Source organism: Rousettus aegyptiacus, unplaced genomic scaffold, assembly GCF_014176215.1.
Source record: "Rousettus aegyptiacus isolate mRouAeg1 unplaced genomic scaffold, mRouAeg1.p scaffold_m13_p_2, whole genome shotgun sequence".
In the NCBI taxonomy this organism is placed as follows: Eukaryota; Metazoa; Chordata; class Mammalia; order Chiroptera; family Pteropodidae; genus Rousettus; species Rousettus aegyptiacus.
In genome coordinates, this window is record NW_023416295.1 from 114436371 (window position 1) to 114452503 (window position 16133).

Below are 16133 nucleotides of genomic sequence, written 5' to 3' on the forward strand. Positions count from 1 at the left end.
AAGTACATTGGTTTTTTAGGGGAATGAGAAAGACCTCACGGCATTTGAACAGAAGAGTGTTTCTCAAACTTCTGCATGCATAAAAGATGCCTGGGGAGATTGTTAAAATTTAGCTTTCTAGACCATCCCTAGAGATTCTGATTTATATAGTCAGTCTGCATTTCTAACCAGCACCCCAGGTGATTGCGATAGAAATGACCCAAGTACCATGCTTATGATCACATGGTTAGAGCCTTAAAAGATAAACAGCATTGAAAATGCAGTGATAAAAGGAGAAAGTATTCAGATTAAAGAGATGATAGAATAAGTAAGGAGATAAAAAGTTTTGATGTATAATCTGATCTCCCTGGGGGGCTTTGGAATCCCTTCTCGCATCTCAATTAGCCTATTAAAATAAAAGCATTTTCCAATGAGTAGTTCTAGAAAATAGAGAAGCACTGGGCTTCAGAACAGATTTAATATTACCGCCCCAAACCTACTCCTAAATTGCTCCAAAGTTGATGAAGATTATATAAAGTTTTAATAAGAGGTTCTCACATTACTTTGTGAGCTCATTTAAACAGCTACAGAACTCTCTAAGGAAAGACATCACAGGGGACTCACAAGGGAGCTCAGCAAAGTGATAAGTTGTTTTTGGAACAGCATACAGATACTGGTTTCCTATGGGCCTGCTCTGAATTACTTCCCTGTTTTGTTGGCGCCAGGATGGGTTAGCTTATACTTACAATCAATGGACAGTACTCAGAGACCTGTGCCAATGATTGTCACAGTGGGGAAGGTGTGTGGAAGAGTCAACTCTCTCCTGTGTCCAACTGCAAGTGGTTGGGAGCTCCCCATGCCTTGTTTCTTTAGACAGAAACTCGGATTCCCTTATTTACATTTTACTCTCACTCACATCCTTACTTTACATATTATGGATTCTCACACAACATTCTACTACGGAAAATATTGATTTGAAAACTAGAGGGTTCTTCAGGTAAAATCTGAAACTGGCCTCCTTCCACAGGGAGAGGGAGAGACAGAAGAAAGAGGCAGACCGCTGCTCCAGAACAAGCAAGGGAACTTACTTACAAAGCTTTGTCTTGGGTGCCACAAGACAGATAGATCTCTGTACCTGCCTGCCAGAATCTTAAGAGTTTAACTGGATTTAGTCACATATTCAGTCCAGATGGTCTCAACAAAACCTTACTCTCTAGAGGCTACATTTTTAAAAAAGTTTCTACTGTAGGATAGTGGACAGAATGTATATTTTAAGGACAGAAGGGTATGAAGAACCCTCAACTGCCTGGGTCCAGCTTGGGTCAACCAGTATTTATGTCCTCTCAGTGATCTCCTCCAACAGAAAAGGAACTAGCACTCCTCATCTGTGTTTGCCTATGGTTAAAGCAGCAGAGACAGGGCCTACGACTCAAGAAAAAACATGGTAGACAAGAATTTTCGAAATGCCTGTCACTCAAAATGCTTGAAAAAGAGGCAGAAACACTATGGCTAAAACATGTATAACATAAAATGAGAACCAAGAAATAAATAGTATGTCCAAGACAAACTGAAAAATCCTGAATGTTAGGACAAGGGACTTTTTTCAACAGACCAAAGTGAATCATTACACATAATTCGAATGGCTGTAGAAAGTTTGAACTGTATGCAAGGCATGGAAAAATTGGCTAAAGGCAAGACAAAAATGAGAAAAATCTAAAAGTATTGATAGAGTTAAGATTATTCTTATACAGTCAGCTCCCCCCCCAATGTCCCATGTTGATCTACAGAAGAAATGCAATTATAGCATTTATCCCAATTTGCAATTTGTGAAATAATGAAATGGAAGCCTAAAGAATTATACATATATTTGTTTATTTCCTTTCCTGCAATACACTATTACCACACACAATTTTAAGAAGACAGTTTGTTCTGTATCTTAATTTCTTCCCATAATAATCACTACTTCTGAAAAACAGTCCTCAGAATAGAAATAGTTTGTTTTCATCAGATCAGACAGAATTAACTTGAATTTAGTCAGAGGCTTTCTCTAACTTAGGTGAATAAAAAGAATGACTAGGAGAGATCCTGAAAGTCTTATTGAACTTTTTCCTGTGTCATTAATAGTCCTTTAACATCCCTACGCCCCATGCCTTTTTTTCTCCACCTTTGAAAGCATAGAATACTCAGTAAAATTCCTTCAATTCCTTTCGCTCCACAGTCTTTTTTGAGTTCAGTTCACACACTTTCTCTTTTCTCAAAAGGGAACTAAAAACACGTATTTCATGTTTTTTATATTCTTTCATGATATTCTGTTTTATCCATAATTGCCATTTATCCAATCACAAAATTTTCTTCTAGGTAAAGATCTATGCCTTATATTATTCTAACGTAAACACAGCATATAATATAGGTTTAAGCACACAGTAGGTCAACAAAAATTCACCATGCATTATTAGCTCCATAGTGATTGTAACTCAGACCTTTAACATTCAGTAAGATTATAAAGCATAGTAGTGGCATGTGAGCCAGATGATTATATAGTTTCATGTCACATCCATTTCATACTAAAATCTCAAGGAACAAAAGATTAACATAATTTTCCCAATTCAATCCATGATCTTGTAAGAAATTTTAAAACTGTCAGTGGCATCATTTTTTTTTTGATAGATTTATGTTTTGAGGTAATAAGGTAATACCGAGAATGTTTTCTACATGAAGATAGTCTGAAAAGGCAGCACGCATGCAAAATCAAGTATATGTAAAGTTTATAGGATATTAAATGGAAAGTGTGCTTTGTTATCACAGAATCTCCATTAACAGTGGACAAAAACTCTTTAAAGAGATAATATAGACATTTTAAAAAATATATATATACTTCTTGGTTAGTTCAATTCTTCAACTAAAATTTTCTTCTGCCTTGTACATTTTACAAACTTTTGGCAACTTTAGTGTTGAAAAGCCAAGGTACATTCATAATTGCACTATAGTAACATGCATTTATCATTGGCAAAGGTTTCATACTTTAAATGAATTACTGTAATGGATGTGTCATGAAATAGCATCTTATTATCCTCCTCTTCTACTTTCTCCACCAAGCAGGTCAAAGTCGATAACAAGTGTTACTCTAAAGCGATATTTTTGAACAAATTAAAGGAATGAAGTGAGTTTTAAAGCTTTAGCATTGCAATATTTTAAAATGATCAAGACTTTTTATTCTAGTTATGCCTCTAAATTCCCCAAACACTTCTTGCTCTGTGCTGTTTTTGCTCAGACTAGAAAGTCATTGGTTTCTATACTGGCATTTAGGCTGTTCTCAATCAAGAAAATGGCATTGAGAATTTATTATATTTGAAGTTGCTGTCAAGAAATGGAAAGATTATAATATTTTCAAGTGATTTTATTCAGTTGTGTTTGAAAACACTGAGAGAGAAAAAATCGACCCAACTCCTCTTCATAAACCTTTAGCAAGATATTAGAATAAAAACATTTCTTGACTATATAGTATGTTGATAGCTGCTATTTCAATGTTCCCGAGGTGGGTAAAATGAAGTTATCAGAAACATAGAAGTATAGGGTTCTGTTGCCATCTTACTTTAGCTCCTTTAATCACCCCCTAGAGGAAGCAGCACATAATCTATAAGGAGAGAATTGCTCCCCAATGAGTCCCATACAGATGTAGGCTAACCACTTGCTCTACACATATAACCAAATATGAAAATACTGGCAAGTACCAGATCTTCTGGCACAATGACATTTGCAAAAAAAAAACCAACAACAACAAAAAAAAACCAGTTCCCTCTTATAATCTGCATGGGGAGGGACAAAGATGACATGCTACTCATATAGGAGAGAAGTTGTTATAATGGATGACAAGATCAGAATTCCAAAATTCTTACATGACAAAATTTAACAAGAACAAAAATATCAATTTCTTGTCTCAGGTCCAAAACACTGCCAATATTTAATTGTGATTTCCTTTAGCATTATCAACCTTTGGGCCTTTATTTGATCAACTAAAAGTTTTCTGGACTAAGATGATCTTAATAAGGAGACTGCAAATTTTGGCACTTAAGTCATAACAAATGATATTTTGCTTGATTCTTTCAATTTGGTCATTCTGTGCAAAGTCTATATTATAAAATCAAACCTCTCAAATGATGGTAAAAGTTATAGTAAGTTAAGCACCTATAGTCAAATAAAATGAAATATTTGTGTACAAACTTCAGGCAAAGCATTTGCCTTCATTCAAATTAAGTAGCTGAGAATGACTAGAAACTTGAGACATGGGGACCCTTATTTTAAAATGTAGTTTTGACAAAATAAGCAGGTATCACCTCCAACATTAGAGTTCCTATGTTTTGTTACTAATCAGAAAGAATGACTTGATTTTTTCATTATATTTATCCAAATTAGATTTTGGTATTTCTTTTTTCACTCAAGAGAGTACTTCCTGAATCTTCTTTGACAGTTCTAGAAACTCATGTCACTTTCTATTGAACCAAAATAATAGTATCACATTTCAGTCTAAATTTCTCCTTTAAATCAGCAGGTATTTTCTTATACACAACAAGATGAAAATTTTCAAACTAGCATATTCAATAAGTTTAGTCTAAAAGATTGAAAAAATGATTTTAATTGGGATTGTAATTTCATTTGTTTTCCATGTGGAAATATAATTGGTAAAAGATTTCATCATCTGTTCTCAACTCTCCTCGCCCTCCTCCTCCCTTCAGAACTCTCTCTCTCTCTCTCTCTCTCTCTCTCTCTCTCTCTCTCTCTCTTAAAATATTTAAACAGTGGTCACTTCTCAGTAGTCACTTCTTACTCTTCATAGACAGTAGGAACAGGATTAAAAATAATATTTATTTTTGAGCTTGTCTTTATTACACAAAACATTCCACTGATTTCACTCAATTATTGTCATTCAAATATCACTAGAAAATATAGAGGTGCTCCAAGTTCCAAAACTGTTACTTGTATAATACGTCCCTGATATACTTAAACTATCTTTAGTCTTGTAATCACCTGTTACACCTTTGCACATCCTGTCTTCTGAAGTCCACCACCTTCAATACGGCAAGCCTACTTTCCAGTCCCTTTCCTGTGATAAATTTTGGTGTCTGTCTACCTAGTAATATTGAATTACAGCCATTCCTATTAAGATTTAGCTTTAGGACTTCTACATAGATCTTTGCTCATTAAGCAGTTCCCTCTTTCACTTTACCCAGCAGGCAGTTGTTGGAGTTCTCGGGTAGACCTGAATTTGTCACAGATGTCTCAGTGAAGTTAGTCATTCTATGAATTCTGATAACTTAATAAAAAGCTACTAATTTGGAAGGTCTTACTCTACAGCATAAAAATGGGTTTAATATTAAATTATGTGAAGAAGATTACATACAAGGTGAAAGGTGAAAAATGAAAAAAGAGCAAAAGTAAGGTAGAGAGAATTAGTTTTTGTTTGTTTGGTTGGTTTTGTCAGGTATGACTCAAGTATTCTCCAATTAAATGATTCCTCCTCTATCTGCTTACTAAAGTGTTCCAGAATTGACACTGTTTCTAGTTCCCTTTTTAGTTAAAAAAAAAAAAAATTGTTTAGATTCTGAAATCTCTAATTAACTAAAGATTTTAGGAAAAGCAAGAAAATTTTAAAGACCCAGGGGATGCCGAGAACTAAAGGAATGATGGATGTGCACAAAGACACAAGAGCACAACCGGCAGTTTCAACGCACCCAGGTGCCCTTTGGGCCTTGTTTGACAATCCCAAAAATACATGTCATTTTCTATTACACACAATGATATAGAAACCACTCAAAATCTTCACTATTCTTTTTGCAATGTCAAATAAAAATACAGTGTCTGTTGCTGAAAAAGGCCCAGTGCTCAGCTGGCAGATCACACAATAAGAGAGAGAAAGAGAAGGAAGTAGAGAAAACGAAACTGAAAAATAGAAAGGAAAAAAAAAAGAATAATATTCAGATTTAATAGTTTATAAGAATAGTTACTGCTGTATTTATCTCCCTGATGTAACGACTTTAACCCATGTGTCAGTCCTGATCTCCAATTTCAGGCACTTGCAAAACAAGCAGCAGGAAAAATTGTTCTATTTCTCAGAGCAAAGGTTGCAATCATTTCATGGAACATCCTGCAAACGGGCCCCTCCTTCATTTCAAAAAAATAAAATAGAAGTTGAAAATTATTATTATTGATAATAGTACATATGGATAGTCATACTTATTAAGACTATATATATCAAGACTATAGAGAAAAGAATGTAAGACAAAATGGATGAAGGGAGAATGTCAGTGGCAGAAGAGGGGAAATGAGACATCTCCGTGGCGGCTCGGAACCGCTCAGCTTTCTGCACTGTGGCAGTGACATGTCTGAGCAGTAAGGTCATTTGTTTAAACTTCTTGTTCACTTTTTACTGTTCAGCTAATTGAGAACTTATTTTTAATTCTGTATTTGGCGAAGAATGGAAAAAATAGTAAGAACTTAAGTATCTGAAAACTTGGTACTTTCGGTAACATTTTGTAACTCTTGCTTAAAATATTTAATGCTTAATTTGTTATCTCCTGTCCAGGGTTCTTAACCCTGACTTCATATTAGAACCATCTAGGGGCTTTATGAAATGCTGATGCTGATGCTCCACGCCAGAGATTCTTCTTTCATTGGATTGGAGTGTGATCCAGGCATCAGTATGTTTTAAGAACTACTTAGAGGGGTCTGATGTAAGGTCAGGGCAGAACCATTGTGCCTAGCCAATGTTTCTGAAAGTGTGGTCTAGATGGATTATGTCCACGAGAATCACCAAAAATCCTTGTTTAAAATGCAGAAGACCACGTCCCACCCATTGCCTATTAAGACAATCTCTAGGGTTGAGAGCCAGGCAGAATGGCTTCTTAATTAGCTCCCGCAGGAATTTTTGAGAGAATTCCTGTGATCATGTCTGTATAATTTGATGATCCATTTGACATGCTCTTTAGGTAAAGACATCACCCATGCTCTACTCTAATTTATATTTTGAGACAGCCATATTTCTGACTTGACTGTTCTGCAGCACAATTATAATTTGGACAGCAAAATAAATAAACTATATATAGATATAAGGTATATATGTATATATGGTATATCTATACATATGTATGTGTCTATACATACATATACATCTATATGTATACATACATATACATCTAACATATATACATCTATATATCTTCAGTATATGTGTATCTGTATATATACACTTGCATATAGACACTGGCTTTAATATCAATTAGAGAATTCTTGATTTTGGCTTGGAAGGCCTTCCATTTCTTATCCTCATGATCATGGCAGAGGATTTCCTATGGCTGTATAAAGTATTACGGTTAAGGCTTAAATGTGTGGCTATGCAGAGTTAGGTTCTAATGTTCTCTGAACAATCCTTAGAAAGAGAAAAATGCAGAGACATTGAAAAATATATTTTGAGTACTACTTATGAGCCCTAATTATATATATTTTATAGTCCTGTTGTTATCGAAAAATGTTCTTGAAATTCAAGGATCCTCAGTCTGTTGAAAGCAGAAAACCTATTAAAAAGCAATCTGAAATGCATTTCAGGTGAAATCACTTTTACTAAAGTACAGATCATTTCATTTATTCTAAAGGCATATAATTAGAAAGGAGACCGAATTGGTATTCTTTCTTTTTACAATATAGCACAAATACATACTTCTTTGTTGTAGCTTCAGCATGTGTATAGGTTTTTAAAAGTCCATGTCAGAAAAGAAAATGATTTTTTTTTTCTCTTTTCATGGACTTCTACAGTGTATCTACTCAGAATTTTTCAAAGGGGCTCTCAAGTGAAAACAGAAGCATAATAAAAAACCAAAAGGTATTATTTATCTTGGCCTTATCTGTACATGTCAGAAAATTAAAACAGTGATGAATTATACATTACTGTAAAAATTTTATTATCAGAGGCAAAATTCAAATTTGTTCTGCTTAAAATACAGGAGACAAATTTTCTCATTTAGAAAAATCCATTCTGTTAGTGCTTGCTTATAATGAAATAAAAATTTCATGTTGTATACATACTGATTCAATTTTTACTGAATCATTTTAAAGGCATACCATAGAAAACATCTGCTAAACTAACACAAAGTTATTTATTTGGTAAATGCTTTCATAACTTGTATTTACTAAAAGAAGTTACATTTTTATTTCTAAATCATAAAATATTAGAAAGGAAAAAATTGCTTCCATTTGGCATATTTTAAATAAATCTGTTCATTTGGGAGATGGTTTTAGGAAAATAAACTTTGTTGGTGAATAAATCCAAGTTCATTAGAAAGAGTCCACATAATATTTTAAAAAGATTATCTGATGGGTACAATGGTGTCCAGAAAGCCAATTATAAAAGCTCAAAGGCAGAATTTCTCTTCTTGCTTCAAGTAGCTGGACTGCGCATAAGCTTCATAGTCCTAACGTGTTTTAGTTTTATAGTCCTAATGTATTTTCAATGACTATCAGAGCATAAAGATACTAAAAGATAGCAAAGAAAACATCAAGTATATACACATATGGTAGTGCACAAATAGCATTAAAAAATGTGAGATTACTATTATACAATATTTTAAAAGATAGGAAACAACATTTGAGGAGAAATTCCTTTGAAAACTGTTTAGGACTTGAAAAATGACAGATAATAAACCTATTTTAAATAAAACTGAATAACAAAAAATAATAAATGTTCTCACCCAGTAGGTCATAAATTATGTGAAGGTGGGAACACAATAACGTATGAGAGCAAGCATAATACTGTGAACTACGAGGGGTTAAAAGAATTGTTACTGAATGATTAACATAGAAAATAAACATACTGCACGTTTAAGGCAGATATTCTTAACTCCACTGTAATATTTGCTATAAAACAATTCACTCTTTCATTTACTTACACAACATAATAAAAATGTGTGCTATTAGAAGCAAGTTGACCTGTGCAGAGCTAGGTCAAAGCAGTTATCTTAAACTGTATCTACACACAGCAGGCCAATGGAAATGTAACTTGAAGTAAATTAAGCAGCTGCCGTCCATCTTTAGTTCTAAGCAGAAAGGGAAAAATGCTTCTCTGACCTCATCACTAAGCAAAATTCTCACCAGACTAACAGGTCTCCTTCACATGCAGATCAGAGGTTTAACCTTATCTTTCGGTCCACGGTGAAGAGCTTTGCAATACAGCCTGTCTTTTTATTTTTTTTTTTATGGCTCGTTGGCTGAAGTATCTGTTAATTACCTGTTGTAGCTTAAAACGCACTACGCAGCACACTAATGTAAAACATCCTGATGAAAACGTTTATGGGCTATATGAAGTAATCTTGTTAAAAAATGAGTGGAAAACCAAAATGCACTAATTAACACCTCTCGAATGATGATGAGAAAGCGAGCTAAGTATCTAGCAAATCTTCTATAGAGACTGGTCTTTATGGATAATCATAATGTTTTCATTCATGTTCAAGGCAGATTAATGACTAATTTGAGTCACATAAGGCTTGGGTTTGTAGGGTTTTGAGCCCCAGTTAATACCTACCACCAGTTATATAAATGATCACAACTCTTACTCTTGTCTCTTCATTGGTAAAAAGGATAATAACACTTTATTAGGTTTATCAAATGAGACAGTATCTATAAAATGCCTGGCATTTAACAGACACTCAAAATTTTGTTCTTTTCCTGTATTCTAACTCATTTAACATTAATACAACACAAAACAAAAGTTAATTGAGATCAAAATAAAGAAATGGTCATTTTTTTTCTCTTAGTGCATTAGTACATGAAACAGGAATGTCTAAACGATTATCTTCAATGTACTATTCTTAAAGTACTAAATACTCAAAATAAAAATTTTTAATATCCTATGTTTACAAAATTGGGATAAAATTATACCGCCTATTGCTAGGGCCACTTATGAACAATTTATTTAAAAAATAAAATGCACATAATTACGTATTTGCAGTATAGTTAAAATTATAACATGTATTTTCACTAACTGCTTAGTTTTAACACTTAAGACACTTTTAAAATTTTCTTTTCTAAACTTTGAAATAAAATTTTATACAATAAAATTGAAAATTAAAGCAACTAGAGTATCTCTTGGTTTGATTTCTTTTTCTGAATATAAACCGCATTCAACAAAATATTTTAATAAATTCTTATTAATTCAAAGCAATTGAACTGAAGGTTACTCATATATTAAAATTTGGAATTCTAGAATATTTTACAGGTACATCTTTGTATTTGAAAGTTCACATATATTAAATTGAAAAATACATTATTGCCTAGGATAAGAATTGTTGAACCTTCTTTAAAAAGCATATGATTAATTTAAAATTAACATATTATGACTGTACAAATAGTATGTTAAAACCATTTTAGAAAAGTTGAACATAAGTAAGTTACTTTTACATAAGTAGTTTAAATATTCTTACTGCAACTTAGTGATATTATTAAATGCTCAAGCAGCTTTTCTTAAAATAAATTTTATCCCAACTTATATTCCAATTATAAAATTTAAACTAAGAGGTTTTATTATAGTTTCTAAATGTTACAAATTTCTGTGAAACATGACTAAGTGCTGTGAAACAAAACAATGAGAATTATACAGAAAATTTTGAGAATTAATGCATGAAAATAATTGCATAATATTATCTATACCTAAAAAGTATTTAGTTCCTCTTCTGTAGCATGTAATTATTTTTCATGTTGCCCTTATTCCAATTGGTTCATTATTTCCTTATATTTGTTTCACTCATCGTTATATGAATTCCTTCAGGACTTATCTCTGCTTACTTCTCAAAAGTGCTTTATGAAATAAAAGGTGCTCAATAAATATTTGTTTAATTAAATTGAATTCTGTCCTTGTATAATTAGCAGAGTCAAATGATAATAATTCAACTATGATCTGTGATAAAGAAAAAATACCGGCGTAGAAATCTGAATTTCTCATTATATAAGCTTTTACTACTGCTTTAATAGCATATGTGGTTACCTCATTGGCACTACTGAGAAAATCAAATTTCTGACTTCCTAGAAAAAATTCCTTAGTTTTTAACAGCCAGTAGATTTTAATTAAATGTATTATTGTAAACTTCTTTAGAAATAACTTTACTGTATCGAATCCAGTACTGCAAATGCACAATTTTCTTTGTACAACTTAGCATAGATTTATAAACATTTTACCGAATGTTATTTTCACTGATGTAGATGAACACCATTTCACCTGTGGTCTGACCATCTGGTACAACAGATAAGTTTATCAGAGAAATTTGTGTGGAAAACAAATCAAATTATCAGTATTATAAGGTCACTTAAACAATGTTGACCAAAAGATAAAAAAATGAAACTATAATCAGTTAACTATATTTTTATCCCAATATTTCTTTACTTATGCTGAACAAAGTGAACACTGATTAACACTTCATCATTGTCTGACATCATGCAAATTAGAAATATAGACTTTAAAAAATAATATAATTATTGTAAATATGTGAACCAGTTGTTCACATATTTTGATACTGTTTCCAGTGTTTGAAAAATCTCTAATGAAATAGATACAGATATTTCAAACATGTCTTTTTTAGTTATAGGAAGTCTATATTGAAAAGTTTTTGTACCTGTTTCCAAAATAACAATGATATAATTTTAAATAGTTCATGTTGTTACTCTGCACCTGTTTTCTCACCAGACTATCAGGGCTAATATAATATATTACAGTTTTGAAAGGAGTCAGATAAAATAGTATATGTCAAAGCTCTTTGAAAATAAAGTACAATTTATAAATATGTGGTATAATCTTAATACGCTTGTAAGATATTACAGTTATAATAGTTGTAAACTATACTACCATAAAATTCTCAGTTTCATGATGTAATTATCCAAGAAATAATATAAACCAAAGTGAGTTAAAGCTCTAGTGAAAATTAATATTATTGGAACTCAAGAATAAACAACTTTAGAGGTTGTGCTTATATATTTAAAAAGAAAAACTTCAAAGATTATAAGAAAATTTTAAGAGAAAATGTATCAAAATCGGGGAATCTTTATTTACAAGTTGCCTAGAGAAATGTAATACTCAGTATGGTAAATAATTTAGTCCTTTATAATTGAAACCAAGTTTGATGGGTGTACATAAATCGGCACAGTAAACTTTTAAGCCTAGATGTTGAACATTTTTGACAAATTGTTATTTCATGCATATATATGATTTGAAAAACAGACAAAGAAGAGAAAAAAGATAAAAACTCTATGTAGAAAATAGAATTTTATAACTACATTTTACAGAATATTCCAAGAGATATCGTTGGTCATTTTATTATTTTGAAAATATTACTTATTTAAACAACTAAAAAACATTAAAGCCTGATATAATCTTCAACATTTGAAAGGTTAATTATTGAAAAATATGTAGAACAAAAATTACATCTCAATGCCATTGATACCACTTACACTGTTGAACAAATATTATATGAGGTATTGAACATTGCACATAATTATACACTTAGGATTCGACATTGTAGCTAAACCAGTTGTTCAAGGCCACTAAAATACTGAAAGAGGATTAAGATTATCAACAGTGGGGAGGAAAAAAAGAACTATAAAATCCCTTCTAACTCAGCTCTAGAAATGGTGATTTCATTCAAAAAGATATCACAACTACTAAGAATTTTCAGTAATTCACAACACAAAACAAGATGCCCATCTCTAGTTTCTTATCTTCTCTGTTACATGAATCCAATGGTGATATAGTACATGTTTTGGACTTGCACGGTAGTGTGATATTTATAGTTATTTCTCAGAACTTACCCCTTAAGGATTTTATATGTGATGAGTACTAATTGAATTTCATCACTTCTGATAAGTAAGATGACTCTTAGATTTTATATTAAGCATTACTATGTCTTATTAACACCACATAGAGTATTTAAAATTTATGTGTTTTAATTAAATGAAGTGCTGAAAAATTTAGGTATAAGTAACAGATATTAACTGCTAAAAAGATAAAATTCAATTATAGGTGATACTCATATGGATTAGAAACTACAAACTTACAATAAATCTATGGCTCCAGTTTCAAAAATACCTATTCCCCCTGTCCCCCACCCTCCACCCCACCCTCGTGTTCACTGACTATTAGAGTTAAAATATTTTCTTTCAGTGATTTCCATGAACATTTGGAGGAGTGCAAAACTTCAGGAAAATAGAAAGTGGTCTACAAACATTTGGCTTATTGCAGTAATTGTATTGGTATTTTATAATGATACTCAAAATATGTCGATTTGGAACATCTAAGCAATGTTTGAAGAGCTGGCCTACTGGGTGAGAATACCATTTAAAAACACTTGTGTTACATAACACAACGCATGAAAAGGGTTGTCAATACCAAAGAAAAATCTACTCAAGAAAAGTAACTTCATTTTAATGGGTGGCACAACTGGCATCAAAGGTCATTAAAAGCTAATAGACCCACTTGAGGTATGGTTGCTTAATGGAGGATTAGATTGATATAGACACAAAATCAACACACGGTGAGAGTTTTTAACTCACTGGACAACCCAACATGAGATGGAAAAACAAACAAGATAAAAAATAAACATTTTTGCAGCACTAACAATGATTAATTATGCATAATTGCTTTATGCAATAAGAACTTTAAAGTGATGATAGAATCTATATTTAGAATATGAGGCTGCTGCTTAGAAGAATCAGAACAGAGTTTAATTTACACATAAATTTTGTTCGAATTCATTTTTATGTAGTAGAATAGATCATTTTTCAGGAAGTAGATGAAAAAATCCATAACAAGTTGAGAAATTTAGTCAGGAAATTGTCAGGAACGATAGTGTTGAGATTAATTCCTTTCTGCCTTTTCAAAGTTTGAATAAGTTTATAAAAAGAGATAAATTTTCTTTGATCTGAAAAGATTCTTTGCAGAAGTGCAGTGTACAACATACTACATACATAGGGAGTTTCCCAATGTATATACACATATGCGTACACTATGCATATATGCCTTTTTAACATATACAGAGCTTTAACTCAAAGAAAATGAGTTAGCAACACAGTAATCACTGCAAGACAATCCAAGTGTTGATATGAGTGACATTGATCACTTAAAGGGCTATTTTACCTCTCACAATGACCAAGACTAAGAATATAATTCCCTTTTTTAGTTTTTCTTTTACTGCGACACTGATTGTCATAGATAATCTTTGTGCTTTTGCATAATGCCCATCCTGGATGTAACATATATCCACATACAACATTGGACATCTTAAATAAGCATGCTGAAATACAGGCAGGACCACACAACCATGCACGAAATATTCTGAATATGTTTTTCCAAACTGACTGCAACATCAACATGCACCACTATCATATTTGGTCCTGTACAGCAAGAAATATACAGCTGAAGCAATCATGGCTAGTTTCACTTGCAAGAGTTTCTTTAGAGAAGAACAACCAGTAGAGAAACAAAACAGAATGAATGAAACAAACAATCAAAATCCCCCAAAACCAACAATTAAAAAAAAAATTCCTCCCACACGTTAACACTGAAAATCTGGCAATTCTCCATGTAGCACATTTTCCTCATTCTACATAATGCAGGTCTTCTCACAAAATTTTGAGACGAATTGTTTACGAAACACATATTAGTGTCTCAGAGCTTTTCCTAACCATTGGAAAAGCTCATCTTGGTAAAGCATTTTCCAGCGCACATTGGCTTCAACGGTTTCCACAGCTCTTGAGAAAGAGGCAGCGGCTACTCCATCGTAGTTCTTCATGAAGTTCTTTAGCTGAAAATAGATATTTTTAAATGGTAAATATGCATGTCTTAACATGAATTAATATATGTAAACAAGATGCATTTGAAACAAGGTACCACAGTCACTATAGAAGGTATATTTAATATGTGGAGCAAACTTAGTAATGCAATATAATAGATTGTGTCCATTAAGTGTGATTTCTTTTGGAATTGAAAGGGGAAAAAAAGGTGGATATTAGAGTTTAAACAATCCCAAATTTGGTTTTTATAAATAAGTATTAAAACAGATATATTTAATTTATCGTTTTATAATAAGCTGGTGGGATTGTGGCAATGACGATTTCTCATTACAAAGCATACCCAATGAACAAAATGCCTTAAAAACAGAAATAAGGGTTAAAGTTTACTTTTTGTTTGTAGAGAGAAAATTATTCTTCATCTTCTCCAAATGAACATTATGAGGGCTTGATACTATCTTTGATAGCAAGAGCTTACCAAAAGTATTGGGTGGTGGGGAAAAAAAAAAGTAATGATAATATAAAAACCAGATGATGAAATGACATGGCAATCACTTGAGTTACTAGACTCAGAAAGAATAAAGGAGAAACGTGGGCCTGTTTAGGTAGAGAATTTGAGCATGTAACTAAAAGAAGCAATTTTTAAATTTTTGTCATAATTTGTATAAATATAAGATTTTCTCTAAAGAATGCTGAAAATTTTTATTTCAAGATTTAATACTAACAGTATTTCTTTCTGTTTGATGTGTCTTAAGAAACTGGCAACCAGCAAATGATTGTGATGCTAATAGACAAATGTGAAAAATCAACTTGCAACACAGAAACATTATGTGGTGTAATTAGCTTGGGGTGTGATTCATCACATGGTGGGCGCCACATGGAAGATATGCCAGGAGAGAAATGTAGTGCATCAAGACTGGCTCAAGGACAAGGAGAATTGGAGAAGGGGAGGGGATGTTTAAAGTGGAATTAATTATACTTTTTGAATTAATCTAAAAACTGGTTCATGGGTCTCTTGCTTTGTTTATGACAGTTTGATTACATAATACTGATGAGTTTTCTCAAAGTTTATCCTCTACTTTCCTACAAACTTCTGTGCCCTATGGCATCAGCAATGGCTAATCATATCTCAGAGCTATATCCTTTACAAGAGTTCAAAATCATTATGCTTTTATGACAAATATGTGAAATATCCAATGTATAACAAAGATTTATTGGTGTTTTCTTTAAAACTAATTTGACATTTGGCTAACACATACAAAGGAAAGAGGAAGATGGAAAGGGATTGGAATTGATCAAATAGCGCCAATATTTCAGGCAGTGTGCCATACACATAC

General features: G+C 32.3%; 1 protein-coding gene across 5 annotated transcripts in view; it reads right to left on the minus strand.

Annotated features, from left to right (window-relative positions):
• Positions 1-13721: 13721 nt before the first annotated feature.
• The window catches only part of TRHDE (thyrotropin releasing hormone degrading enzyme), a 328473-nt gene continuing 326061 nt past the window's right edge, over positions 13722-16133 (minus strand). For all 5 annotated transcript variants that reach the window (XM_036238037.1, XM_036238036.1, XM_036238038.1 and 2 more), the window contains one exon: positions 13722-14810. In XM_036238037.1, coding sequence (XP_036093930.1) covers positions 14667-14810 — 144 coding nt within the window. In that variant the 3' untranslated portion in view covers positions 13722-14666. The remainder of the gene's footprint in view (positions 14811-16133) is intronic.